Below are 21,149 nucleotides of genomic sequence, written 5' to 3' on the forward strand. Positions count from 1 at the left end.
GTGTGTGTACGTATGTAATGGGTGGATATATACGTATATATGCATATATATGCATACATGTACACACACATATCTCAACGTATCTGATATGCCAGTGCTAATGGAAATATAGTATAATTAAGGCCAGCCTCTCAGCCAAGCCCCCGTGTTGAGTGACCCTGTGACAGCAGCCAAGGGTGTGTCCTACCCTCAACTCAATTCTGCAGACGTTTTGAGCTAGTGCTGGAGACGCAGCAGCAAACAAAACCACAATCTCTGCTTTGTGGACCCCTGAAGAATCAGGCACTTGAAATGCTTCTCTCAGAGATGGGGAAACTGAGGCATTGAGCCACCAGGTGACCCACCCACAAAGGCACCCCTCGAGGCAGGGGTCCTGCCCTGATGCAGACAGGGGGGCCTCTGCAGGATGCCTTTGGCCGCAGGGCTCTGGAGTGGAGACAGGGAGCAGGGGTGTTCCAGGACATGGTCTCCAGAACAGTAGAGACCAGGGGTCTCCTGTGTGGGATCCTTGACCTGTGGCATACTGGCTGGCACAGGGTGTGTATGCAGGGAACAGGTCAGGGCAATGACAATGTGACCCCTTCCCAACCTGAGCCTAGGACACCTGCTTTGTCGAGTGACCACAGCTGTTGGGAGAAACAGCCACTCCCCATGTGTCTGCATATACACACACAGATTTGCACACAAACACATCCCGCTTCCTTCTGTACTTGCTTCTGGAAGACCAAAAACCCACTGCTACTGAGCACTTGTCTTGTGCAGGCCCTCTTCTCGCCAGCCCACTCAGTTCTGACAGGAGGCACAGAGAGGTCCAGTTACTTGCCCAGAGCCACACAGCTAGTGGTTGACATGTTGGTGGGACCCAGGCAACCAGGTCCCATGCCTAGCAGCCATCACCAGCTGTTAAACACCAGGAGGAAAGGGGTGGAAGCCACCAGAAACTACTCTAGCTCCTCAGGATGGGAGAGAAGGGGTGGCCCAGTGAAGGGTCTGTGTGTGGTTCCCAGCCCGAACAGGATGCCTAAGGTCACCCGTAGCTGGTGGCTCCTGCCCACTATGGGGGCTGAGCACTCAGGAGCCACCACTGAGCCCAAGACCAGCAACTCTGGCTTCAGACGGGCGAGGCAGAGATGGACACACTCCTGGCCCCCACGGCCAGGGCTCTGCCCATCCCTCCTGGGACCTTTCACTCCCGTGGGCCTGATGCTTAATCCCCGTGAGGGCTGGGAGCTGTCCCAGGACCCGCTTCCGTCAGGAACCATCTGGACACCCTCTAGGAAGGGTCCGCTGTCCAGTCTGAGACCACAAAGCCCTAAAGAGTACGTGCTCTCGTGTTCACAGGCCACACATGCACGAGGCACGAACCAGGACATGAACAGGACATGACAGTGGGCTGACCCTTGGCCCCAATCCCCATCCATGAGATTGAGGCTCCACCAGTCTTTCTTGAAGCTGTGTCCCGTGTCAACAGAGTCTGAGACTGTGAGGTGAGGACTGTAGTCAACTTTACGTGTTTAGCATCCACTTTCTAATCTGCTGCACTGGACAGTCACCTCTGATGTTCAGAGTAAGAATCTGTACCAGGGGCACCGGGGCAGCTCAGGTCAGGATCCCACAGTTCCGGAGTTCGAGCCCCCCGTCGGGCTGCTTGGGATGCTCTCACCTCTCTCTACCCCTCCCCTGCTTGCTGTCTCACAAATACACAATAAAAAAAAGAAAAAGGAAGACCCTGTACCAACCCCCAGCCTGAGGGGCAGGAACGCTGGCCTGGACATCGCCAGCAAGACCTGGGCCTGGGCTCCACCAGCCCCCTCCCTGGGCCCTCCGGTCCCCGGACGCTGTGACCTGTATGTTATGGCGAAGAACACCCTGCACAAGCAGGCACACACACACAGGCGCGGAGCCCCAGGCGAGGTGGCTGACATCTTTATTGCTTGGGAGGGGGAAATAGGTGCTCAGGAGCTCTTGGTGGGGCGGGCGCGCCTCCTCTTCACCATCACCGGCTTCTGGCTGCGCAGGATGGCGCTGGCTCTGCGAATGGCGGCCTAGAGCGACAAGGAACGGGCTCAGCCCACCAGCCCTCCCCCAAGGAGGGGTCGGCAGAGGCCCCGCCTCAGTTCTGGCAGCCCCACTCACCATGCGCAGGTCTGGACGGTACTTGTTCTTGCGGATCATGTGCCGGATGCTGCTGAGGGTGGCCCGGGCATTCTTGTTGATGGTGGTCCGCACGTAGGAGGTGGCAGGTTTTCGCTGGCCTAGAGGGTGGCAGGGGTCAGCCTGAAAGTCGTCTGGATCTTTAGTGGACCTCCCAGGCAATGGTGGTGTGGTCTCACACCGGACACACAGGTGCCAACGCCATCCACCCATGTACTGCCACAGGTCAGGCCCAGCCGAGCACCCTGACGGGTCTTCTCCCGTGTCCCTAACAGTCATCAACTCACTTGACAAAGGAATGCAGAAGCACTGGAAGGAGAACTCTCATCCAAGATCACAGGCACACAGCAGTTAGGTGAACACAGGCTATCTGCCCATGCCCTGCGGGCACAACCCCCATGCTGGCCAGGCAGCCAGTGCTCTGGACACCAAAGCTCTGGTCTCTTCCTGCCCTACCCCAGGGCCCAGGCTACCCCGTCTGGAACAAGGGTGTGAGACAAGCAGTGAGGCTTGGCTGAGTTGCTGGCAAGCCATGAAGGGGCCAGAGAAGGCCAAGGTGAGGAAGAGCCCTGGGCCAAGCACCTGCCCTCCCGCACGCCTGCACAGGCAGAGCCAGGACTCCCGCTACCCACGATCAAAAGGAAAGCACCCCCTTTCTTGTGCCACAAAGCTGCAGGCCTAGGTTTAGGATCTCAAGTAGAACATTGGGGTCCTGGGTAGACTCCGGGCTCCAAAAAAAAAATTGTAATAAAAGGGGTCACCCAAGAAACCAAGGACACTGCACCACACCAGTGATTTTAAACACTGGCCTTGACCAAGTTGCTGACCTCAGAGCAGAAACATTACCTCCTCATGTCAGTCCAGTTTGACAGCCCGGGGGAGGCCACCCAACGTGAGAAGAAAGTACAGTTTTCAGGGCCCAGAGCACCAGAACAGGGTTCTCGGGAGTACCGGAACCCTACAAGCTCGTTCCAAGCTCTCTCTTGCTCCGGGTGCTGTGCTCCTCAGAAGGGACAGTAATCCCCCTCTAGTGTGGGCGGGAGTCCCATCAAGAGCCAACAGGCCATGGCCACTGCTGTCACTGAACAGCATGCTGGACTGCGAACCCAAAGAGAAAGCAGCCGTACTCAAGAGCCCAGGGAAATCCTCATTCCGATCGCTTAAACCAACCACCCTCCCCACCTCCCCAAGAACAAACAAAGATGGTGGAGCTGGGATACAGACTCAACCTTTACCAGCCTCTGAAGCGTTGTCCCCGTGACCTGCTAAAGACACCTGTCCAGGCCCCAGAGCAGTTTATGGGGGTCACATCACTGCTGCTTCCCATGCAGAACTAGCCTGTCACTTCTTACCTGTTGGCCTGTTTTCCCACCTGTGAAATGGGGACATCTACCTTCCCCGACATGCTTCAAGGACTTAACCTGAAAACATCACACGACCATGCAATCCTGCAACTTAGCCCTTAGAACCACCTGGTGTGGATGAGATCCTGCTAGCTTAACAGATGCTCACACAGCTTCCCTCCCGATCTGGGGAATCCTCGATTCCACAGCATTACAGCTGTGGCCCGAGAGGGGTCTGCAGCGCGGAGCCAAGCCAGGGCGAATGCTCACCGGATCTCCGCTTCATCACCACCACCACCCCTTTGCCATCGGCCGCCGGCTCCACGCCCACAGTCTTGCGGTGAATCAGCCCGTTGTAGCGGAAGGAGTTGCGAGCCTTCAGGTTATTGGGCTCCTGGGAAGGAGAACGCATCGGGGTCGCGAGGAGGGAAGGGGCCCCGCGACCGCGAGGGTGCCCCCCTCAGACCCCGGCGTCCCAGCCCCACTCACGGTGCTGTACGTCTGCTTGTTCCTCTTAATCAGGAAGCTGGAGCAGTTCCGCACGACCATCCATTGCAGGTGGGCGGACATGGCGGCAGCTGCGGGAAAAGGGGCAGGGACAGGAATCAAAGGGAGTCGCGGACCGGCGCCTCAGGGGCAGGGTGTGACTGGGAACCAGGGCGAATAGGGGTCCCCAGGGGCACACAGCGAACTAGCACTTTGCCAGACGGGGCTGGATGACCGGAGGCGGCGGCCCGAACTCGGGAGGCCGAGACTAACTGCGGGGGACGCAGGGGTGAGAACTCGAGAATTCACAGCGATTTCCAGCGGTGGACTCGGGCGGAAGGGGACAGCCAAGGACACAAGGGGCGCAGCGACTGAGGCCACGCAAAGGCAGAGACCCAGGGCCGCGGAAAAGTGCTGCGACCACGCGGGCCGACGGAGAGCCCAAACCTCACCTCCGCTCCCTACAGCAGCCGGAGACGGAAAGAGGCAAGCAGGGGGCGGGGCGACGCCTTTAATACCAACACGCATTTCCGCTTCCTCCGTGAGCGCGCACCGCCCCCGCCTGTCCCGCCTCCTTCCGTCCGCCTCCGAGGCGGCTCGGAAACGTTCGGCCTCTTCCGCCAGCTGGTCTCCTGCCGCTCGAAGACCTTCGGAACTCTTCGGGCAGGGACCCGAGGGCGTGTTCTCGGAGGCGGAGCGCCACCGTGCCGGGGGCCCTTCGTGTGTTTTCGGAATTCCACGGCTGGATTTCCCAGTGGGTCCAGTTCAGAGGCCCCAAGTCCCTTTCCTCAGCGGTTTCTCTCCGGGGTTGCTCACCAACGCTTGGCACAGTATAGGCGCTCAACAAGCACTTGCTTTATGAATGAACGTGCCAATGCGTGAATTACCTAAGGCCAGCTCCAGCGTCTTCGGATCCTTCCGCTCTTCGTAACCTCTCGGCTATTCCCGACGAAGGCACGGAGGCCCGCTCGGCCATTTTCGGAAATCTCAGGAAACGCTCTTCCCCCTGGGTGGTGGCCTTCTCTTATTGGCGCTTGCCCTTTCGGGTCTGTTCGGAAACACTCGATTTCCATTCGGCCACATTCGGAATTCTGTAGCTAATCCCGACAGACCTCTCAGTTTGCCCGCCTCAGGTCCTTTTAAAATAAACTCTTAGGGGCGCCTGGGTGGCTCAGTCAGTTGAGCGTCCGACTTCGGCTCAGGTCATGATCTCACACTCCGTGAGTTGGAGCCCCACGTGGAGCTCTGTGCTGACACCTCAGAGCCTGGAGCCTGCTTCAGATTCTGTGTCTCCCTCTCTCTGACCCTCCCTCGTTCATGCTCTTTCTCTGTCTCAACAATAAGTAAACATAAAAAAAAAAAACTCTTAAACCGTTTAGAGTCTAGAGTTTAGAATCTAGAGTTTAGAGTCTAGAGATAAGCTAAACGGAATCTCCTCGCAGACTGCCACCCCAGGAGGGCATAGATTCCCTCTAAAGATCGAGTTCCTTGGAGGAAAAGAGATTCGCGTGGGAAAGCTCTTGGTTCCTTTAGGGGGTCCATACCTGTTGGCCCAGCCTCTTCTCCGTGCCTTGCTGCCTTCCGCCCCCGTTCTCCCCTCTCCAGTGTGCCCACTGTCACACCCGTTAAACTTTCTGGAGGTTTATTTTTTGCCTGATGTAGATCTGTGGCTTCAGCCTCACCAGCACGGGGCTGGGCGCTTGCTGGTGGTGATGAGGATATCAGGGGACCCCAGCTCACTAAAAGGAATGGCAGTGGCTTAGGTCGACCCCATTATTAATGGCACCCTGATGTGTGATCATTTCTGGGAATTCCTTGAGGGCAGGAGCCTCGTCCGGTCCCTCTCTATGCTTTTGGGCTTCACCCCGAATGAGTCCTGGCAGTCCAGAGGCACTAGGGAAAACCTCCTGAGCGGACGGGAACCAGGGGATCGGCCTGCTGCCCCCATCAGAGCGCCCGGAGTCTGGAAGGCAGCTGTGCTCACCGCTATAACCAGCAGCGTTGCACCAGAGCGCCCAGGATCTAATGGTTGGTGTGCACAGGGCTGCAAGAACCATCCACCTTCGTGCCTCCAGGTTCATTCCCAGGCGCACGAGAGGCCCCAGGAGACAGGCAATGAGTGAGAGAAAGCTCCGTAGGGCCCATGTTTCTTCCATTAGGGCACCCTGACTGCTGATTCTTTGCCTCCCGGAACTCGTTGGGGTCCAGGGGCCTTGTCTGATTCTTGTATTTGACGCCTCCTCTCCCCCCACCACCCCCACGCCTGGCCCAGCCGTCGGGCGCTGGTGCGCAGGGGGCCCTGGTGACAGGCACTGAGCAGAAACAACCTCGGGGCTCCCATAGCACCCCACGCTGCCTCTTTAGACAACCCTGATCCTTCATGCTCCTTGGGGGTGAATAAGGCCCCTCCCACCTTTATCTGTGAGCCAGGCTGTCCCCCAGCACAGGCCTCTGAGGGCCGGGACGTGCTCAGAAACCGCGGCCGGGGTTCCCCCAAGCCGGGCCGGTCTGCACCCAGCCAGCTCAGGTGACCAGGAGGGCGCCGGGCACACCTGGCGCCGTCCCCTGACCCCGCCCCGGGCCCGGCCGCACCCCGGAACGCTCTCCGGGGGAGCCAGCTTGGCGGAGCAAGGCCATGGCCGCGGCGCCAGCGGTGGGCGCCCCGCAGGGGCCCCCGCCGGGTGTACCGTCCCCGCCGGCCGCCGCGCCAGGGCCTGCGTCCGGCCTGGGCCGCTGCCGGATGGCGCTGCTGCTGGCCGTGGCGCTGGACGTGGCGGGCATGGCGGCGCTGCTGACCGGCGTGTTCGCGCAGCTGCAGGTGCGCGGCCGCGACTTCGGCGACCTGCTCATCTACTCGGGAGCGCTGCTCGTCTTCCTGAGCCTGCTCGGCTGGATCCTCTGGTACACCGGCAACATCGAGATCTCGCGCCAGGAGCTCGAGCGCGACTACGGCCTGCGGCCCTCGGCGCTCGCCCGCCTCGCGCGCAAGCTCTCCCGCCGTTGGTCCGCCCCGGCCTCCTCCTCCGGCCCGCGCGCCGCGCCCGGCTCCCGGGGAGCGCGCCGTGCCGCCCGCGCGCCCCCGCCGCCCGCCGCCAGCTCCCGCCGCGTGCGCCTGCAGCTCGCCGCGCTCGAGGCCGGGCCCGGGGCGGCGGGCGCCGGCACCGAGTGAGCCCGAGGTGAGGGGCGGGGCGGCGAGTGGGGCGGCAGGGAGAGTTGGAGAGAGCTGGAGAGACAGGGGAGAGACAGCCAGAGTGACGGGGGAGGCGGGGAGGGGGAGGTGGAGAGACAGGGGGAGAGCTGGAGAGATAACAAGGGAAGGGGGGGGAGGTGGAGAGACAGGGGGAGAGCTGGAGAGACGGGCGGGGTGGGGGGGAAGTGCTGGAGAGAGATGGTGGGGATAGAAGTGGAAAGAATGGGAAAGATGGGGGGATGGAGATGGAGGGAGACAATAGGGAGGAAACCCAGGGGTCAAGGTTAGAAAGGAGAGTAGCAAGGCCTAGAGGGTGGAGGCTCAGACAGCAAGGCATGACAGTGGACTTGGAAGACACAAGGAGACCCTGCCCCCCAGATGAGGCCCAGGGATGTCTGTTACCTCACCCCCACACTTGGAGACCCTGCTCTGCACCCCAGCCCCCAGCGGCACCAGGTCCCATTTAATCCCCTCTGTGTAACTGGGTCTCTGCCATCACTCCTAGTATCATCCCCATCCCTGTAGGGGACATTGAGGCCCAGAAAGGTGCCGCCTCTTGCCCGAGGGCACACAGCTGGGATTCTTCCGAGAAAGAGGGAAAGAGTAAGAACACCGGGAGGAGTGTGAGATGCAGGGAAGGCTCTACTGCTCTTTCCTTCCCTTTTCTCTCTCCTCTACCTTTTATCTCCTTTCCTAAACACACACTCTCCAGCTTTGCTCAAACACCTGCTATGGCTCCCTGTTGCCCTCTGAGAAAATCCTAGCCACTCACTGCATGTGGGCCCCACAAGTGTCAGCCCCGCATCCCCTGCCTTCTTTGCAGTTATGATGGCACCCCTCCGTGCATGGACACCAGGCTCCCTCACGTCAATTGACCTCTGTTCGTGCTTTCCCTTATAGCAGGAGCGCCCTTGCTGTCTGTACTCCACACAGAAAACTTCCCATGTGTTCATTATGGCCCAACTCAATTTTGCTGCCGTTCTTTGGGTCTTCATATTGTCTGAGTTACCCCTGTTATCTCTTATATCTGTCTTGTTGTATCTGTGTGCTGGTACTATCTCTCCCGCTGGACAGGCAACATCTTGACGGTAAGGCTTGGGCCTCTAGTGTCTTCATTCTTAGCATGGCCTAGCAAAAAGTAAACTCGGGAAACCAGAGGTTGATAAGTGGGTAGGTGGATGGTTGGATGGGTTGTTGGATGGGTGGATGGATGGATGGATGGATGGGTGGGTGGATGGATGGGTGGATGGATGGGTTGTTGGGTGGATGTGTGCATAGATGAAGGGGTGGATGGATGGATATGGTTAGATTGATGAACTGGTAGATGGGTGAATGGGTAGTTGGATGGATAGTTTGGGCAGATAGGTAGGTAGATAGATGAGAGAATGGATGGTTGGATCGATGAGTGGACGGCTAGGTAGAACAATGAATGCATGAGTGACTGAATCACTTTCTCAAATGGGTTTCCATAAAAGAGTGAAATCCTGATGTCCTAAGACCTTCTTTGTATGTGAGGAATTAACTTTTCTCCTGTGTATTCAGAATGATACTACTTATATACCCTTCTTTGTGAGAATTCAGAAAATAGTCACTCCAATCATCTGCTGCGTTCTGTAGTTCAGATGAGGAGACTGGTTTAAGAAAAGATGTATGCGAGGCGCCTGGGTGGCTCAGTTGTTTAAGCGTCTGACTCTTGATCTCTGCTCAGGTCTTGATCTCAGGGTTATGAGTTCAAGCCCTGCTCTGGGCTCCATGTTGGGCTTGGAGCCTACTGAAAGAAAGAGAGAAAGAAAGAAAGAAAGAAAGAAAGAAAGAAAGAAAGAAAGAAAGAAAAATAGAAGATGTTTGCATAGCTGAAGCATCAGCTAACACAAAATTTGGCATATAATGCAGAAATACTCACCAGTGGTTAAAATGACCCCCGAAAATCCTTTACCTTGCCCCAAAGTCTAATACATCTGGATGGATCTCCGGCTGGAGCCACCTGCCTGCCAGAAACATGGGCCAAGCTGACTGGAGCGAAGGCCCCTGTTAGAAGGAAGACAGGCCTGTTCAAACACAGGACTCCTTAGTGGGCAGGGTGAAGTGTTTCCAGTGCATGAAGGACAGAGAACTTGAACTGTAACACAGGGACCTGAAGATTCTGGCTCTGGGTCACTCCCTTCTCCCTCTGGAGCCAAAATCCGTTGAGTGGACAGACAGAGCCACTACCGTTCTTTGTTATTTATCCCCTCTTGTTGTTTTCTTTCTCTGTCAATCTCCCTTTTTCTCTGTCCCTGTGTCTCTGTCTCTGTCCCTGTCTCCTGTGCCTCTTTGTCTTGGTCTCTGTGCCCATCTTTCCCTCTACACGTCTCTGTCTCTCCTCTCTCACTTTCCTGTCACTCATTCTCTACCTGGCACCACTGGGCTCCGGTGAGTTAAAGGCCCACAGGTGCTGCCTTGAAGGGGGGCCTGGAGGGAGATGAAGGAACAAAGGAGAAGGTGTGTGAGCTCCCTGGGGCTAAAGCAGCAAGAAGGGGCTCCCTTCCCCTGCACGCTCAGGCCGCTGGGTGGGGGACCCAGCAGATGCATGGATACTGAGAGGGGTCCCGAATAGCCACTAACCCTTCCCTTCCTCCTGCAGACGAACCCATGGCCCCACCTGTTGGCACTGGACCAGGATGTGCAGCTGTGCCCAAAATCATTTGGCCACCAGGATGCCTATCAGTCCTCCCCCAATCCCCCCCCCCCCCCCATAAATGGCTCTGCCTCCTAGCACTGTGTGTCTGTCTGGGAGAGGGACAGCCCTGGGTCCGGGCCACACCCCCAGAGGAGCTGCCCATGCCCTTGGGGACCTTGTAGCCCGCTTCACACCGACCCCCCACAGAGGGCGGTGGGAGAGTGGGGCCAGGATCTTGAGCACAGATGCCCCCTCCCTCAGTCCACACCTCCCTCAGCGCAGGCCCCTCTGGTGGTTTGGGAGGTCCTCCGAGAAGCACACAGAGGGACAAATTAGACTTGCAAAATATTTATTGGGAGGAAGCATGTATGGAGGGTAGTTGGTGACACCTGAGATTGGGGGGAGGGCTGGTCAGGATGAGTCTTCAACTGTCTGCACTTCCTCGAAAATGTCTGTCTGGCCTGTGGAGAGCCTGAGAGTAAAGTTGTCCACTGGAGACAGCCCGGGTCCAGCAGGGGCCCCTCCCATGCTCAGGCATTGATGGGAAGCCAGGCACATGCTTGGGGACAGGATCCCGAGGGTAGGCAGCAGGCAGAGGCCGACAGTCCGTGATGCTCCCGCAGGAGAGCTGAGGACCACATTTTCATGGCGGCAGGATGCCACCCCAGCCCAGTTCGGGCACCCCTCAGCCCTGCAGCCTCAGCCCAGGCCACCCCCTGCTTACCCACTGCCCCCCCCCCTCAGCCCAGACCTCCCACGATCACGCACACACACGATCACACACACACTCGAACACACACACACGCTCACTCCCTGCCCCAGAGCTCGACCATCTCCTGCTCCCATGATACTTAGAAAAGGCACCACAGGTCCATATGCTAGATCTGTATTGAGGGGTCCCGCCAGGAGTGCCCCTAATCATCATCCTCTCCCCCTTCCGTCTCTTCACCCCCTTCTGTCGTCCCTTCCCCTTCGGTGGCCCCTGATGTGTCCAGGTTCCCCTCCAGGGGAAGGGAGGCCGGCATGCTGCCCGAGGACCCCTTCTTGTAGCTCAGATTCCCCCGGTCCTTGGACAACAGAGACTTGGTCCTCGACTGGTCACATTTGCCCTTTAAGAAGCCTGGAAGGTTCAGCATATCCCGGCGCTTGGCCCACCTGGCGGGGAGGACGGACACTCAGCCTCGACCTTCCACCTGCCCCTCTGGGGATGGGGTCCCACCCGGAGTCCCAGCCCCACTTGCCAGAACAGGCAGATGCTGCAGATCAGGAAGAGGAGGCCCCCACACGTCCAGCCCAGCGCCCACATGTGCTTCCTCCGCATCATCTCTGCACAGAGGAGGCAGCTTTGAGACCGGGGTGGGCGGGGAGGGGTCTCCGCCACAGCCCCAGGGGATCCTGCTGCCAGGTACTCACCGTCTGGGCGCTGGTGGTAGCAGACCCCGTCCCGGTAGCAGCATCGGAGACGCAGACAGAGATTGGGGTTTTCGATGGCCGCCTGGCCCCCACAGCTCTCCCGGTCCCACACATCTCCCTCACAGCCTTGGGACCAACCACACGTGTCAGCTATGCCACAGAGTCCGCCAGGAGCATCAGAACACCGCAGTCCCAAAGGCAGGCTCTGGGATTGTCTGCCCGGTGCTTACTCTGCGGGACACAGGAGTCCTGCCCCCAGCGCTGCCTCCCTCAGACCCAGGAGTCCTGACCCCCCCCCCCGCCAGGCCCTCCTCCCTCAGACCCAGGAGTCCAGACCCCCAGCCCCTCCTCCCTCAGACCCAGGAGTCCAGACCCCAGCCCCTCCTCCCTCAGACCCAGGAGTCCAGACCCCAGCCCCTCCTCCCTCAGACCCAGGAGTCCAGACCCTCAGCCCTCCTCCCTCAGACCCAGGAGTCCAGACCCCAGCCCCTCCTCCCTCAGACCCAGGAATCCAGGCCCCCAGCCCCTCCTCCCCCAGACCAGGAGTCCAGGCACCCAGCCCTTCCTACCTCAGACCTAGGATCAGGCCCCTGACCCCTCCTTCTTCAGACCCAGGAGTCCTGACCCCCAGCCCCTCCTCCCTCAGACCCTGGAGTCCAGACCCTAGCCCCCTCCTCCCTCAGACCCAGGAGTCCTGCTCCCAGCCCCTCCTCCCTCAGACTGGGGATCAGTCCCCCAGTCCCTACTCCCTTTAGACCCAGGAGTCTAGTCTGGCTCCCTGTCCTTGGAGGGCCCGGGTTTCATCCACTGCTCACTCCATGGGTAGAAGAATCCCTGGATTCCATTCCCATCTGTGAAGGAAAATGGTTGGTGTTGGGGCTGCGGTATGAAGGCTGAGGAGGCTCCCTGCTCAGCACTCTGACCCTGTCTTTGGCCCCCTCACCTACTGAGCCCTGCATCAGCAGGAAGAGGCTCAAAGCTGGGATCCCAGAGCCCACCATGTCGCCTCCCTAGACCCCTGGGGCCTCTGTGGGGACAGACCTTGAAGGCCATCACCCCAGCAACCAGCTGGGCCCCGCCCACTGCCCACCCAGCTTTCAAGGTTCTAAGTTCTGTTGCCAAGGAGCCCCCTTGACATGGGGAAGAAGGGAGAGGGGGGTCACACTGGCCTGGTCACGCCTGCTTGTTAAGAAGCTGCTTCCTTAGCAACCAGGTGGGAAGGGCCGTGGGGTGGGGGTGGGGGCCTGGGCATGAAAATGAGCCTCCGTGGCAGAAAGAGGAGGCGGTGGTGGTGTAAGACGTCTGCTCCCTGTGAACCAGGGGACTCCACGGGGTAGGGCCTGGGGGACCTTCCTGCCAGGGAATCCCTCCACTTAGTAACCCGATACCTGCGGGGCAGCTCATAGCCTGGGGTCTTCCCCCTAGCAACCAGGGGCAGGGGCCTGAGGCTCCCTGAGCCCCATTGTTAGGGAGGCCCCCCCCAACAACGAGATGGCCTAGGAGGACAAGGGAAAAATGGGGGTTGGTCCGGGGGAGGGGGGCAGAGCACTTGCTCAGGAGTCCCCTTGTCCCAAAGGCACTCCGGGCCTCCCCGTGGAGAAAGTATGGGGCATGTGTAGGGGGCCTTAGGGATGTGAGGGCCCTGAGGGTGGCTTCTCCCTAGGCCTCAGTCCACCTACAAATGGGGAAAGGAGTCCATGTGGAGGTCGTCAAGCTTCCCATTTGGTTCCCCTCAGTAAGGAGGAGGAGCCCAACTGGGGAGCTGGGTTGGGACTGCGATCCTTAGTTCTCTCAGGTGAACTTCCAGTCAGCTTTGCAGGGCAGTGAGGAGGGGCCTCCTGAGGCCGTATAGCTTTGGGGCCTGGATTTCTGAGTCTGAGAGAGGAGGGGCTGGGGGGCAGGACTCCTGGGTCTGAGGGAGGAGGGGCTGGGGTCTGGACTCCTGGGTCTGAGGGAGGAGGGGCTGGGGAGCAGGACTCCTGAGTCTGAGGGAGGAAGGGCTGGGGGCCTGGGTCTGAAGGAGGAGGGGCTGGGGGCCTGATTCCTAGGTCTGAGGGAGGAAGGGGCTGGGGGCCAGGACTCCTGGATCTGAGGGAGGAAGGGTATGGGGGCCAGGACTCCAGGGTCTGAGGGAGGAGGGGGCTGGGGGTCTGGACTCCTGGGTCTGAGGGAGGAGGGGGCTGGGGGCCAGGACTCCTGGGTCTGAGGGAGGAGGGGCTGGGAGTCTAGTCTCTGAGGGAGGAGGGGCTGGGGGTCTGGACTCTTGGGTCTGAGGGAGGAGGTGTTGAGGGCCTGATCCTAGGTCTTAGGGAGGAGAGAGGCTGGGGGCCTGGACTCCTGGGTCTAAAAGAGGAGGGGGCTGAGGGTCTGGACTCCAGGGTCTGAGGGAGGAGGGGGCTGGGGGCCTGGGCTCCTGGGTCTGAGGGAGGAGGGGGCTGGGAGTCTGGACTCCTGGGTCTGAGGGAGGAGGAGCTGGGAGTCTGGACTCCTGGGTCTGAGGGGGGAGGAGGAGGCCAGGACTCCTCTGAGGGCAACTGTCCAGAAGCCCAGATCCCATTTCTCTGGAAGCCCTGTGAGGCTGACCCCCTGCCCTGGGCATCTCCTGTAAACATCCTGGTGGGAGCTGAGTGGCCCTGGGCTGCCTCCGTCAGAGATGACACAGGTTAGAGGGGGCTCAGCAGGGGGCCGGGGGTGGGGGGTCATAGGGGTTGTGGAGCTGAGGCCAGCAGCTGATGACCATTTCCTGTGTCAACATCATCTGGACCCACTTCGCAATTCCCGGGATTCCTCAGGGATCAAGGAGGGGGTGGGGGGCGGGGCTGCCAGGGCCCTGGACCGCGACTTGGGACTGGGGGGGCCCCCGCCGTCACGGCCCTCACCGCTAATGACAGGTTTGGGCTGCTTCTGCGGCCCGCCTGCCCCGTCACCCCCCAGAGGCCAGACAGGACCCCCCAGGGACAGACAGACGGACACACGCAGCCTCGGACCTGCTGACCTCACACCAGCCAGCCCCACCTCGCCCAGGGGGTCGGCACACGCGAGGACCCCGGCTCCCCGCTAGTATCCCAGTGGTACCTTCCCCCAAGATTGTGACCCCCCACCAGAGCCTCACACACTGGGTCTCCCCTGATCTCCGAGTTTGTTTCTTCCTGTGTCCCTAGATCCCATTGTTTTACATCATTGTCTGTTTGTCACTCTGGGGGTTTGTGCTACAGTTTCTGTTCCTGCTTGTCCTGTCATCTTGTCACCTCCCCAAGGCCTGCCTCTCAGTGTCTGCACCCCACCCCTTCCTTCTTACTGTCCTTGTAGTGGAAGTAGCTGGAGCACCCCTCACCCTGGGGAAGACCCAGGAGTCTGGAGAGTTCCCCCTGCCCTCGCCCTCCTGTCCTGCGCCCACCACATCTCCCTCAGCCTCCTGCAGCCGGGAAGGATGAAAGATGGGCAAACATGACCCCAGAGCCCTGGGTGATGGCCAAGGCGACACTGGGGGTGGGGCGGGGGGACTGGCCCCAGCCACGCACCACTGACCTGGCCCCAGACTCCTGACCTTTTCCATAGCGTATTCTCCAAATTATAAAAGGCAACACTTTTTTCTCTACCTGGAAGCCAGGGTTTGGGGCCTGGATACTGGGCATGGGGTCTGAGGGAGGAGGGGCTGGGGACCAGGACTCCTGGGTCTGAGGGAGGAGGGGCTGGGGGTCCAGACCCCTGGGTTGAAGAAGGGGGTCTGGTTCCCTGTAGGTGGAAGGGGCTGCCATTTCGAGATCCCTTTTGTTGCTCCCAGACTGGCCCCGGGCCCAGTCCCTATCCCCTCAGGCCAGTCCATCCCCCAGGCTGGTGGCCTGAGTCACCTTGGCTGGCCCCGCCGGTCTGGGGGGGGGCTACGTCAGTTCTCCCCTCACTGACGCAGCCTTGGGCCCCCCACGCTGACTCAGCCGGAAACAGGCCCCCTGAGGGGCGGAGACCCAGTGGTCAGAGGCCTGGGTCCCTGCGGGAACGGGGGCTGGGAAGGGCCCCTGGGGGGCCCTGGAAGGGGTGGCCATGACAGACCAAGGGAGAGAGAGCTCTTACCTGAGCAATGAGGTCATGTCCCACCATGGGGGGGCTGTGACCTCACCTCCCTGGGGAGGAGAGCCGTCGTCCCCCCCCTCCCATGGTGGGGGATGGGAGGGGGAGAACTCTAGCCTCCATTCATCCCCAGAGTCCCCCCTGCCAGCTCAGCACAGAGCCTAGAGGGAGTCTGCCGGGGGACCTTTGGAAAGTCCCGTCACTCTGTCTTCCACTGTCGCTTCTGTCCTGGGTGGTGGTGGGGGGGGGGGGGGATGCTCCTGGGAATGGAGCTCTGGACCTGTTCCCTCAGGGGCTCTGCCCAAGTGCCTGGCCCTCCTCCGGGTACCATGTCCACGCGGCTGTTCCCCCGTCTGTGTGCGTCTCCCCCTCTGGCGCCAATGCCTCTCTGCACCGCGATCTCTATGCAGATGTCCCCCGTGCCCTGTCCCCAGCTCCTCTCCCTGGCTGAGCCACTCTCTCTGCAGTTCTGTCACCCTCCCTGCCTCCTCTGCTCACGCAACATCTCCACCCTTCTTTCTCTGGGTCTCCCCGCATGTGTTAATAAAAATCAAGAAAGAGAATAACAATGGTTCATATTTCCTGAGAGCTGACTGCGTGCTTTGCATGGGTGAAGTCATTCTTACCCCGGCGTTTGGGGGGTAGGATGGGTACTCGGTCACCCCCATTTCACAGGTGAGGAAACTGAGGCACAGAGGGGTACTGCACCTCCTTTCCATCTCTGTTTCTCTCCCCACCTTCACATCCCTACCTGTCTCCTGGGGAAAGGCTCTGCCCCTCTCTGTCCTCAATGTTCAGCACCTCTGTCTCTGAGCGCGTCTGTCCCCCTGCCTCTGTCTCTTGGGGCCTTTCTGCTCTGTCACCTGCTCCTCTGTTTTCTCTGTATCTCTTCTGCAGCCTGCCTCCCCTCTATGACTGCAACTTTGCCCCTCTTCCTCCTGGGGTCTCTCTGCGACTGCAGTGTATCTCCTTAGTGTCTCCGTCTCTCTATCTCTGCCTTTCAGAGGATCTATCTCTGCCCCAATGTCCCCATCTCTCCAAGTGTCTCTGTCTCCTTGCTTGGGTCTCCAAGCTCCGTCCCCTTCTCTTTCTCCGTTCCTCGTCCCACGGGGTCGCTCTGCCTCCCCATCCTGCGTCTTGTGGCCCCGTCCCCAGCTCTCCGTGTCCCTCAGTGCCAGTCCTGGTCCTGTGGACCCCCGCCCGCTGCCCGCAGCCGGGCCCCAGCCCTCTGCGCCGTGTGTGTCTGCCCCTGCGGCGGCCGGCCGAGGAGGTGGAGGGAGGGGACGCCAATGACCTCACCAGCCCCTCTCCGACCACCCCCCCCCTTTCTCTTTTCAACTTTTCCAACTTTTCCTTCCGTGCCCTCCTCTGAGCAAGGCAGCGTGAGCCCTGCGAGGCAGCCGGCTCCGTCTGAATGGAAAAGGCAGGCAGGGAGGGTGAGTCAGGATGTGTCAGGCCGCCCTCCCCTGCCGCCTGCCCCCCGCCCGCCCGCCCTGGCCCCCTATATAACCCCCCAGGCATCCACACTCCCTCACTGCCACGGCCCTCGCTGCTCACACGCACATGCCTCCCCTCCCCAGGCCGAGGCCCAGCTGACCCCCAGGGCTCCCCCCCGGCAGCGGACAGGGAAGGGTTAAAGGCCCCCAGCTCCCTGCCCCCTGCCCTGGGGAATCCCTGCCCTGTGGGGACATGAACAGTAAGTTGGTTCAAGTTCATAGGGTGGGGGGGGGACAGGAAGGGAGGAGGGAGGGACCGCGGCGAGGAGGGTGGGGAGCAGACAGACACAGCGGAATCGGACAGAGAGAGACAGAGGAGAGCGAGGGAGCCGTGGGGAGGCAGAGACGGAGGACAGGAAAGGAGATTCAGAGAAAGCAGCAGGAGGCCGGGAGCAGAGACGGGCAGAGACAGGAGGACGGATTTGAGACGCGGAGACAGGGCAGCGCGAGAGACATGAAGACATACAGACAGAGACAGACAAATGCCGGGAGGTGACCCCCAAGAGCGCGGGACGCCCTGGGAGTCGGCAGACACCCGGGCATCCCGACAGAAAGGCTCCGGGAGGGAAACTGAGGCAGGGAGCCCGAGGAGGTGAGCGCCAAGTCCCGAACGCCGACCCCCCAGGCAGGGGGAGGAGAGAAAGAGAGACAGTGGTGCAGACAGGAACGGGAGAGCCAGACAGATGCGGACCGACGGACAGACAGCGGCCGGGGAGGGCCCGGGGGGCGGGCTGGGGGTGTGATGCGGGAGCGGGGCGGCCCGGGGGGCGCTGATTGGCTGGCGGGCGCGGGGGTGGGCGGGGCGGCTGGGGGATGGGCTGCCGGGGAACCAGCGGGCCGGAGCCCCCGGGGAGCGCGCCGCCGCCGGGTCCCTGTCCGCCGCCTGCGTCCCCGCTGCGCCCGCGTCTCTGCGTCCCTCCGCCCAGGTGTGCCCCGGGGGCATCCCCGGCACCACGGCCCGGCCTTCCGCGGTCCCCCTGGGCAGGGGTCTGGGCCTCCGGGTTCCTGTCCCGGTCTCCTTGCCCCGCTCTCAGTCCGGCTCGGGCTCCCGAGGCCCGGGGAGGGGGCAGGTTCTGGCCTGTGCCTCCCCCCTCACGCCCCGCCCCGGGGCCCAGATTCCGGCGTCCGGGGGCGGACGGGAGACGCCCGGCCCGTCTACCCGCCCCGGGCCGCGTCTGCTCCGACGGGCGGGGCAGCCAGAGCGGGAGAGGGAGAGGGCAGCCCGCCCCGGGCCTGCGACCTGCCCTGGGCGCGCCACCCCGGGACTCGGGACCCCCAGTCCCTCCTCCCCCGGACCCACCAGTCCGGTCTGAGCTCCCTCTGCCTTCTCCCGCCCCCAGGTGTTTGCTGCCTGGTCCTGGTCGCTCTGAGCCTGTGGCCGGATAGAGCTGCTGCCCCGGGGCCACCGCCGGGCCCCCCACGGGCCTCCCCAGACCCTCGGGCCGAGCTGGACAGCGCCGTCCTCCTGACCCGCTCTCTCCTGGCGGACACTCGACAGCTTGCTGCGCAGCTGGTGGGAGAGCCTGCCGGGGGCTGGGCTGGGACAGGGACCCGGAGTGTGGAGGGCTTCTGGGCTGCACGGAAACAGCGGGAGGGGGGGAGTCTGGGGCCTGTCTGCAGGATGGGGGGACCCTTGGAGCTGGGCAGGGTCCCCCTCAAGGCTTCTTTTCCCCCACAGAGAGACAAATTTCCAGCCGACGGAGACCACAACCTGGACTCTCTTCCCACCTTGGCCATGAGTGCAGGGGCGCTGGGAGCCCTACAGGTAAGGGGAGGGGAAGGGGAAGAGGGGGCAAAGGTGAGAGCTGGGCGGTGGCCAGGGTGCAAGGGGGGCTGGGGGCCAGAGCAGGCGTGTGGCAGGTGTTCCGTGATGCCCCCCATGCCCTGCCTCCTAGCTCCCAGGTGTGCTGACGCGGCTGCGGGCAGACCTGTTCTCCTACCTGCGGCACGTGCAGTGGCTGCGGCGGGCGGGCGGCCCTTCCTTGCGGACCCTGGAGCCGGAGCTGGGCGCCCTGCAGGCCCGGCTGGACAGACTGCTGCGCCGGCTGCAGCTCCTGGTACGACCTCGACCTCGCAGCTCCCAGGCCCCATACCTAGACTTGAAACCTGAGACCCTGGGACCCCAGACTCCAGGCCTGCTCGGAGACCCCCAGCCCCCTCGAGGCCCCAGACCCTGACCCAAAGCCAGCCTGGAGACCCTGACTCTGCAAACTCCAGACCTCAAGAGCCTAGATCCTGAGATCTCGGGTGAGACGACCCCAGATCCTGAGCTCTGAGTCTCTAAGACCTCAGATGCTGGTTGTGAGCCCTTAAGACCCCCAAACCCTGACCGCCAAAACCTGAGACCCAAGAACCTGAGATCAGAAAACTTTAGTTGCCCGTTCCTGGGCCTGACCATAAAGACCCTGGACCTCAAATTCCAGCTCCCAGTTCTGAGACCCCAGCCCTCACCCACGAGTCCCTGAGCTTGGATCCTAGAGACCCCACATGTAAGACACCAGCCCCAAGATCTTGGACCTGACCCCAGACTTGAGCCTACAGCCCCCAGCGTTCACCTGGCATCAGGATCCCAGCCCTGACTCTATAGACTTCACCCCTCAATCCCCTGAGCTTGGCCCTGGAGTTCCAGCTTTGAGACCTCTACCTTTTGGCCCCAGCCTCCACTTTCTGAACCCAACATGTTGAGAACTCCCCACCCAGAAACTCTACCCTGCAGGTTAAAGACCCTCTGGAAACATGCAGCCTGGACTCCCAGGTTCCAAACGCCCCTTCCCGGGACCCCCACTGCACCCCCACCCATTGCTAACCTTCTGTCTTCTCCCAACAGATGTCCCGCCTGGCCTTACCCCAAGCACCCCCAGACCCACCAGCTCCCCCACTGGCCCCTCCAGCCTCCGCCTGGGGAGGCATCAGGGCAGCCCACGCCATTCTTGGGGGGTTGCACCTGACCCTTGACTGGGCCGTGCGGGGCTTGCTGCTGCTGAAGACTCGGTTGTGACCAGCTACACAGAACCGCCAACGTCCTTCGATGCCACATCTTATTTATTTATTTATTTGGGGACTAGGGGCATGGAGGTCAGGAGATACCCCCCTCTTCTTCTCCCCCTGATTAGAGACGGTCCCTCCAGGAGACTTGGGCAGAAGGGGGGGGGCATCTGTGCCTTATTTATACTTATTTATTTAAGGGCGTGGGTGGGAGGTGGGTGGGCTTGGGGACCAAAGGGTGAGGGAACAGGAGTCCTGGATTCTTGAATCTCTAAGACGTCTGGCCACAGTGTTTCCCTGTTCCCCACGCCTCTGGGCCTAGGCAGGAGCATATATTATTTATTAAACAATTACTTTTTGTGTTGGGGTGGGGAGGGAAGGGAAAGAGGCCTGGGTTTTTGTACAAAATGCGAGAAACTTTTGTACGATACAGAAGGGGAAATTAAATTTGTCATACACATCCACTTAGAGGTGATTTCTCTGAGGGCTGGGGGCTGGGGTCCCTGGAGTAGAGGGAGGCAGGGACCCTTAGTGGGCAGGACAGCAGAGGGGAGATGGTTGGTCCTCCAGGGCAGGGTCTGAGCCTCATCTGGTGCACAGCACTTCATAGACTCTCAATAAATATTTAATAGAAGGTTCCAGAAGGTCATCCAGTGCCCTACAGTGCTTGTACATGACAAGGCTGCAAGTTCGAGGTCATTCATTATGGCAGTTCACAACAGCAAATTGGAAGCAACCTAGATGTTCAACAGTGAGGGATGGTTTAATAAATGACACCCATCTGTGTAATGGAAAACTATTAGCCATAAAGGGGGGATGATACAGAGGCGGCTTTAAGACATAGAGAAAGCAGGCTACTAACCACTGCATGATTCCCACTTTGCTTCTCTGGATGGATGGATGGATGGATGGATATATAGATTTTTTTTAAGAAGTCCTAGAACACAGGGCACCTGGCTGGCTCAGTCAGTAGAGCATGTGACTCTTGATCTCTGGGCCGTGAGTTCAAGTGCCACGTTGGGCATAGAGCTTACTTTAAAATAATAATTAAAAAAAAAAAAAAAAACTCCTAGAAGAAAATACACCAAAATGTTGACCATGGTCCCCTCAGGGTGGAAGGCAGGGTGGGATTATGGGTGCTTTCATTATTTGTGCTTGTCCGAATTACTCAGAGTTTCTACAGTGACCATGTGTTTTGCATGACCCATTAAAAAAAAAAAAAATACACACTTTTTAGAAGGACGGAATGCCAGCCAACCCCTTCCCCCAAAACAAGACCTCAGAAGGAGTCAGGAATGACTGCTCACTGAGTGTGTGCTCTGGGCCGTGTCTTAAGTGTGGGGTTTTACTTACAT

General features: G+C 60.4%; 4 protein-coding genes across 5 annotated transcripts; 2 read left to right on the top strand and 2 right to left on the bottom strand.

Moving 5' to 3' along the window:
• Positions 1 to 1,911: 1,911 nt before the first annotated feature.
• Positions 1,912 to 4,559, bottom strand: RPL28 (ribosomal protein L28). Its single transcript, XM_060652693.2, has 5 exons — positions 4,436 to 4,559; positions 3,987 to 4,075; positions 3,768 to 3,891; positions 2,137 to 2,255; positions 1,912 to 2,045 (listed from the first exon to the last, which is right to left on the bottom strand). Exons 1-5 carry the CDS (start codon positions 4,509 to 4,511, stop codon positions 1,956 to 1,958), a joined length of 498 nt encoding a protein of 165 aa, XP_060508676.1. The 5' UTR covers positions 4,512 to 4,559; the 3' UTR covers positions 1,912 to 1,955.
• Positions 4,560 to 5,757: 1,198 nt separating this feature from the next.
• On the top strand, positions 5,758 to 9,927 carry TMEM238 (transmembrane protein 238). Its single transcript, XM_060652692.3, has 2 exons — positions 5,758 to 7,159; positions 9,797 to 9,927. The coding sequence occupies exon 1, from the start codon at positions 6,619 to 6,621 to the stop codon at positions 7,150 to 7,152; it is 534 nt and encodes a 177-aa protein (XP_060508675.1). The 5' UTR covers positions 5,758 to 6,618; the 3' UTR covers positions 7,153 to 7,159; positions 9,797 to 9,927.
• A 775-nt stretch (positions 9,928 to 10,702) lies between these two features.
• On the bottom strand, positions 10,703 to 12,307 carry TMEM190 (transmembrane protein 190). The gene is made up of 5 exons (XM_060652691.3): positions 12,189 to 12,307; positions 12,061 to 12,096; positions 11,246 to 11,371; positions 11,074 to 11,158; positions 10,703 to 10,987 (listed from the first exon to the last, which is right to left on the bottom strand). The coding sequence occupies exons 1-5, from the start codon at positions 12,244 to 12,246 to the stop codon at positions 10,747 to 10,749; spliced, it is 546 nt and encodes a 181-aa protein (XP_060508674.2). The 5' UTR covers positions 12,247 to 12,307; the 3' UTR covers positions 10,703 to 10,746.
• A 101-nt stretch (positions 12,308 to 12,408) lies between these two features.
• IL11 (interleukin 11) lies at positions 12,409 to 20,426 on the top strand. Of its 2 annotated transcripts, XM_060652684.2 has the most exons (6): positions 12,409 to 12,578; positions 13,897 to 13,907; positions 18,150 to 18,322; positions 18,488 to 18,574; positions 18,705 to 18,866; positions 19,637 to 20,426. In XM_060652684.2, the coding sequence occupies exons 1-6, from the start codon at positions 12,496 to 12,498 to the stop codon at positions 19,805 to 19,807; spliced, it is 687 nt and encodes a 228-aa protein (XP_060508667.1). In that variant the 5' UTR covers positions 12,409 to 12,495; the 3' UTR covers positions 19,808 to 20,426. The 2 variants fall into 2 exon arrangements, with proteins under 2 accessions (XP_060508667.1, XP_060508666.1); XM_060652683.2 differs by lacking the exons at positions 12,409 to 12,578; positions 13,897 to 13,907 and adding an exon at positions 16,861 to 17,009 and having other exon boundaries at positions 19,637 to 20,423.
• Positions 20,427 to 21,149: the final 723 nt, after the last annotated feature.

Source organism: Panthera onca, chromosome E2 (genome assembly GCF_046562875.1).
Source record: "Panthera onca isolate mPanOnc1 chromosome E2, mPanOnc1 haplotype 2, whole genome shotgun sequence".
Taxonomy (NCBI): Eukaryota; Metazoa; Chordata; class Mammalia; order Carnivora; family Felidae; genus Panthera; species Panthera onca.

Coding starts and splice junctions, on each gene's coding strand:
- RPL28 (XM_060652693.2), bottom strand. CDS start 4,511: ATGCGTGTTGGTATTAAAGGCGTCGCCCCGCCCCCTGCTTGCCTCTTT. Junction 4,076..4,435: donor GGCTGCTGTAGGGAGCGGAG/GTGAGGTTTGGG, acceptor CTTTTCCCGCAG/CTGCCGCCATGTCCGCCCAC. Junction 2,046..2,136: donor ACCGTCCAGACCTGCGCATG/GTGAGTGGGGCT, acceptor TTGTCGCTCTAG/GCCGCCATTCGCAGAGCCAG.
- TMEM190 (XM_060652691.3), bottom strand. CDS start 12,246: ATGGTGGGCTCTGGGATCCCAGCTTTGAGCCTCTTCCTGCTGATGCAG. Junction 11,372..12,060: donor GGGATTCTTCTACCCATGGA/GTGAGCAGTGGA, acceptor GTTGGTCCCAAG/GCTGTGAGGGAGATGTGTGG. Junction 11,159..11,245: donor CTACCACCAGCGCCCAGACG/GTGAGTACCTGG, acceptor TCCTCTGTGCAG/AGATGATGCGGAGGAAGCAC.
- TMEM238 (XM_060652692.3), top strand. CDS start 6,619: ATGGCCGCGGCGCCAGCGGTGGGCGCCCCGCAGGGGCCCCCGCCGGGT.
- IL11 (XM_060652684.2), top strand. CDS start 12,496: ATGAAAATGAGCCTCCGTGGCAGAAAGAGGAGGCGGTGGTGGTGTAAG. Junction 18,323..18,487: donor GACAGCTTGCTGCGCAGCTG/GTGGGAGAGCCT, acceptor TTTCCCCCACAG/AGAGACAAATTTCCAGCCGA. Junction 18,575..18,704: donor GGGCGCTGGGAGCCCTACAG/GTAAGGGGAGGG, acceptor CCTGCCTCCTAG/CTCCCAGGTGTGCTGACGCG.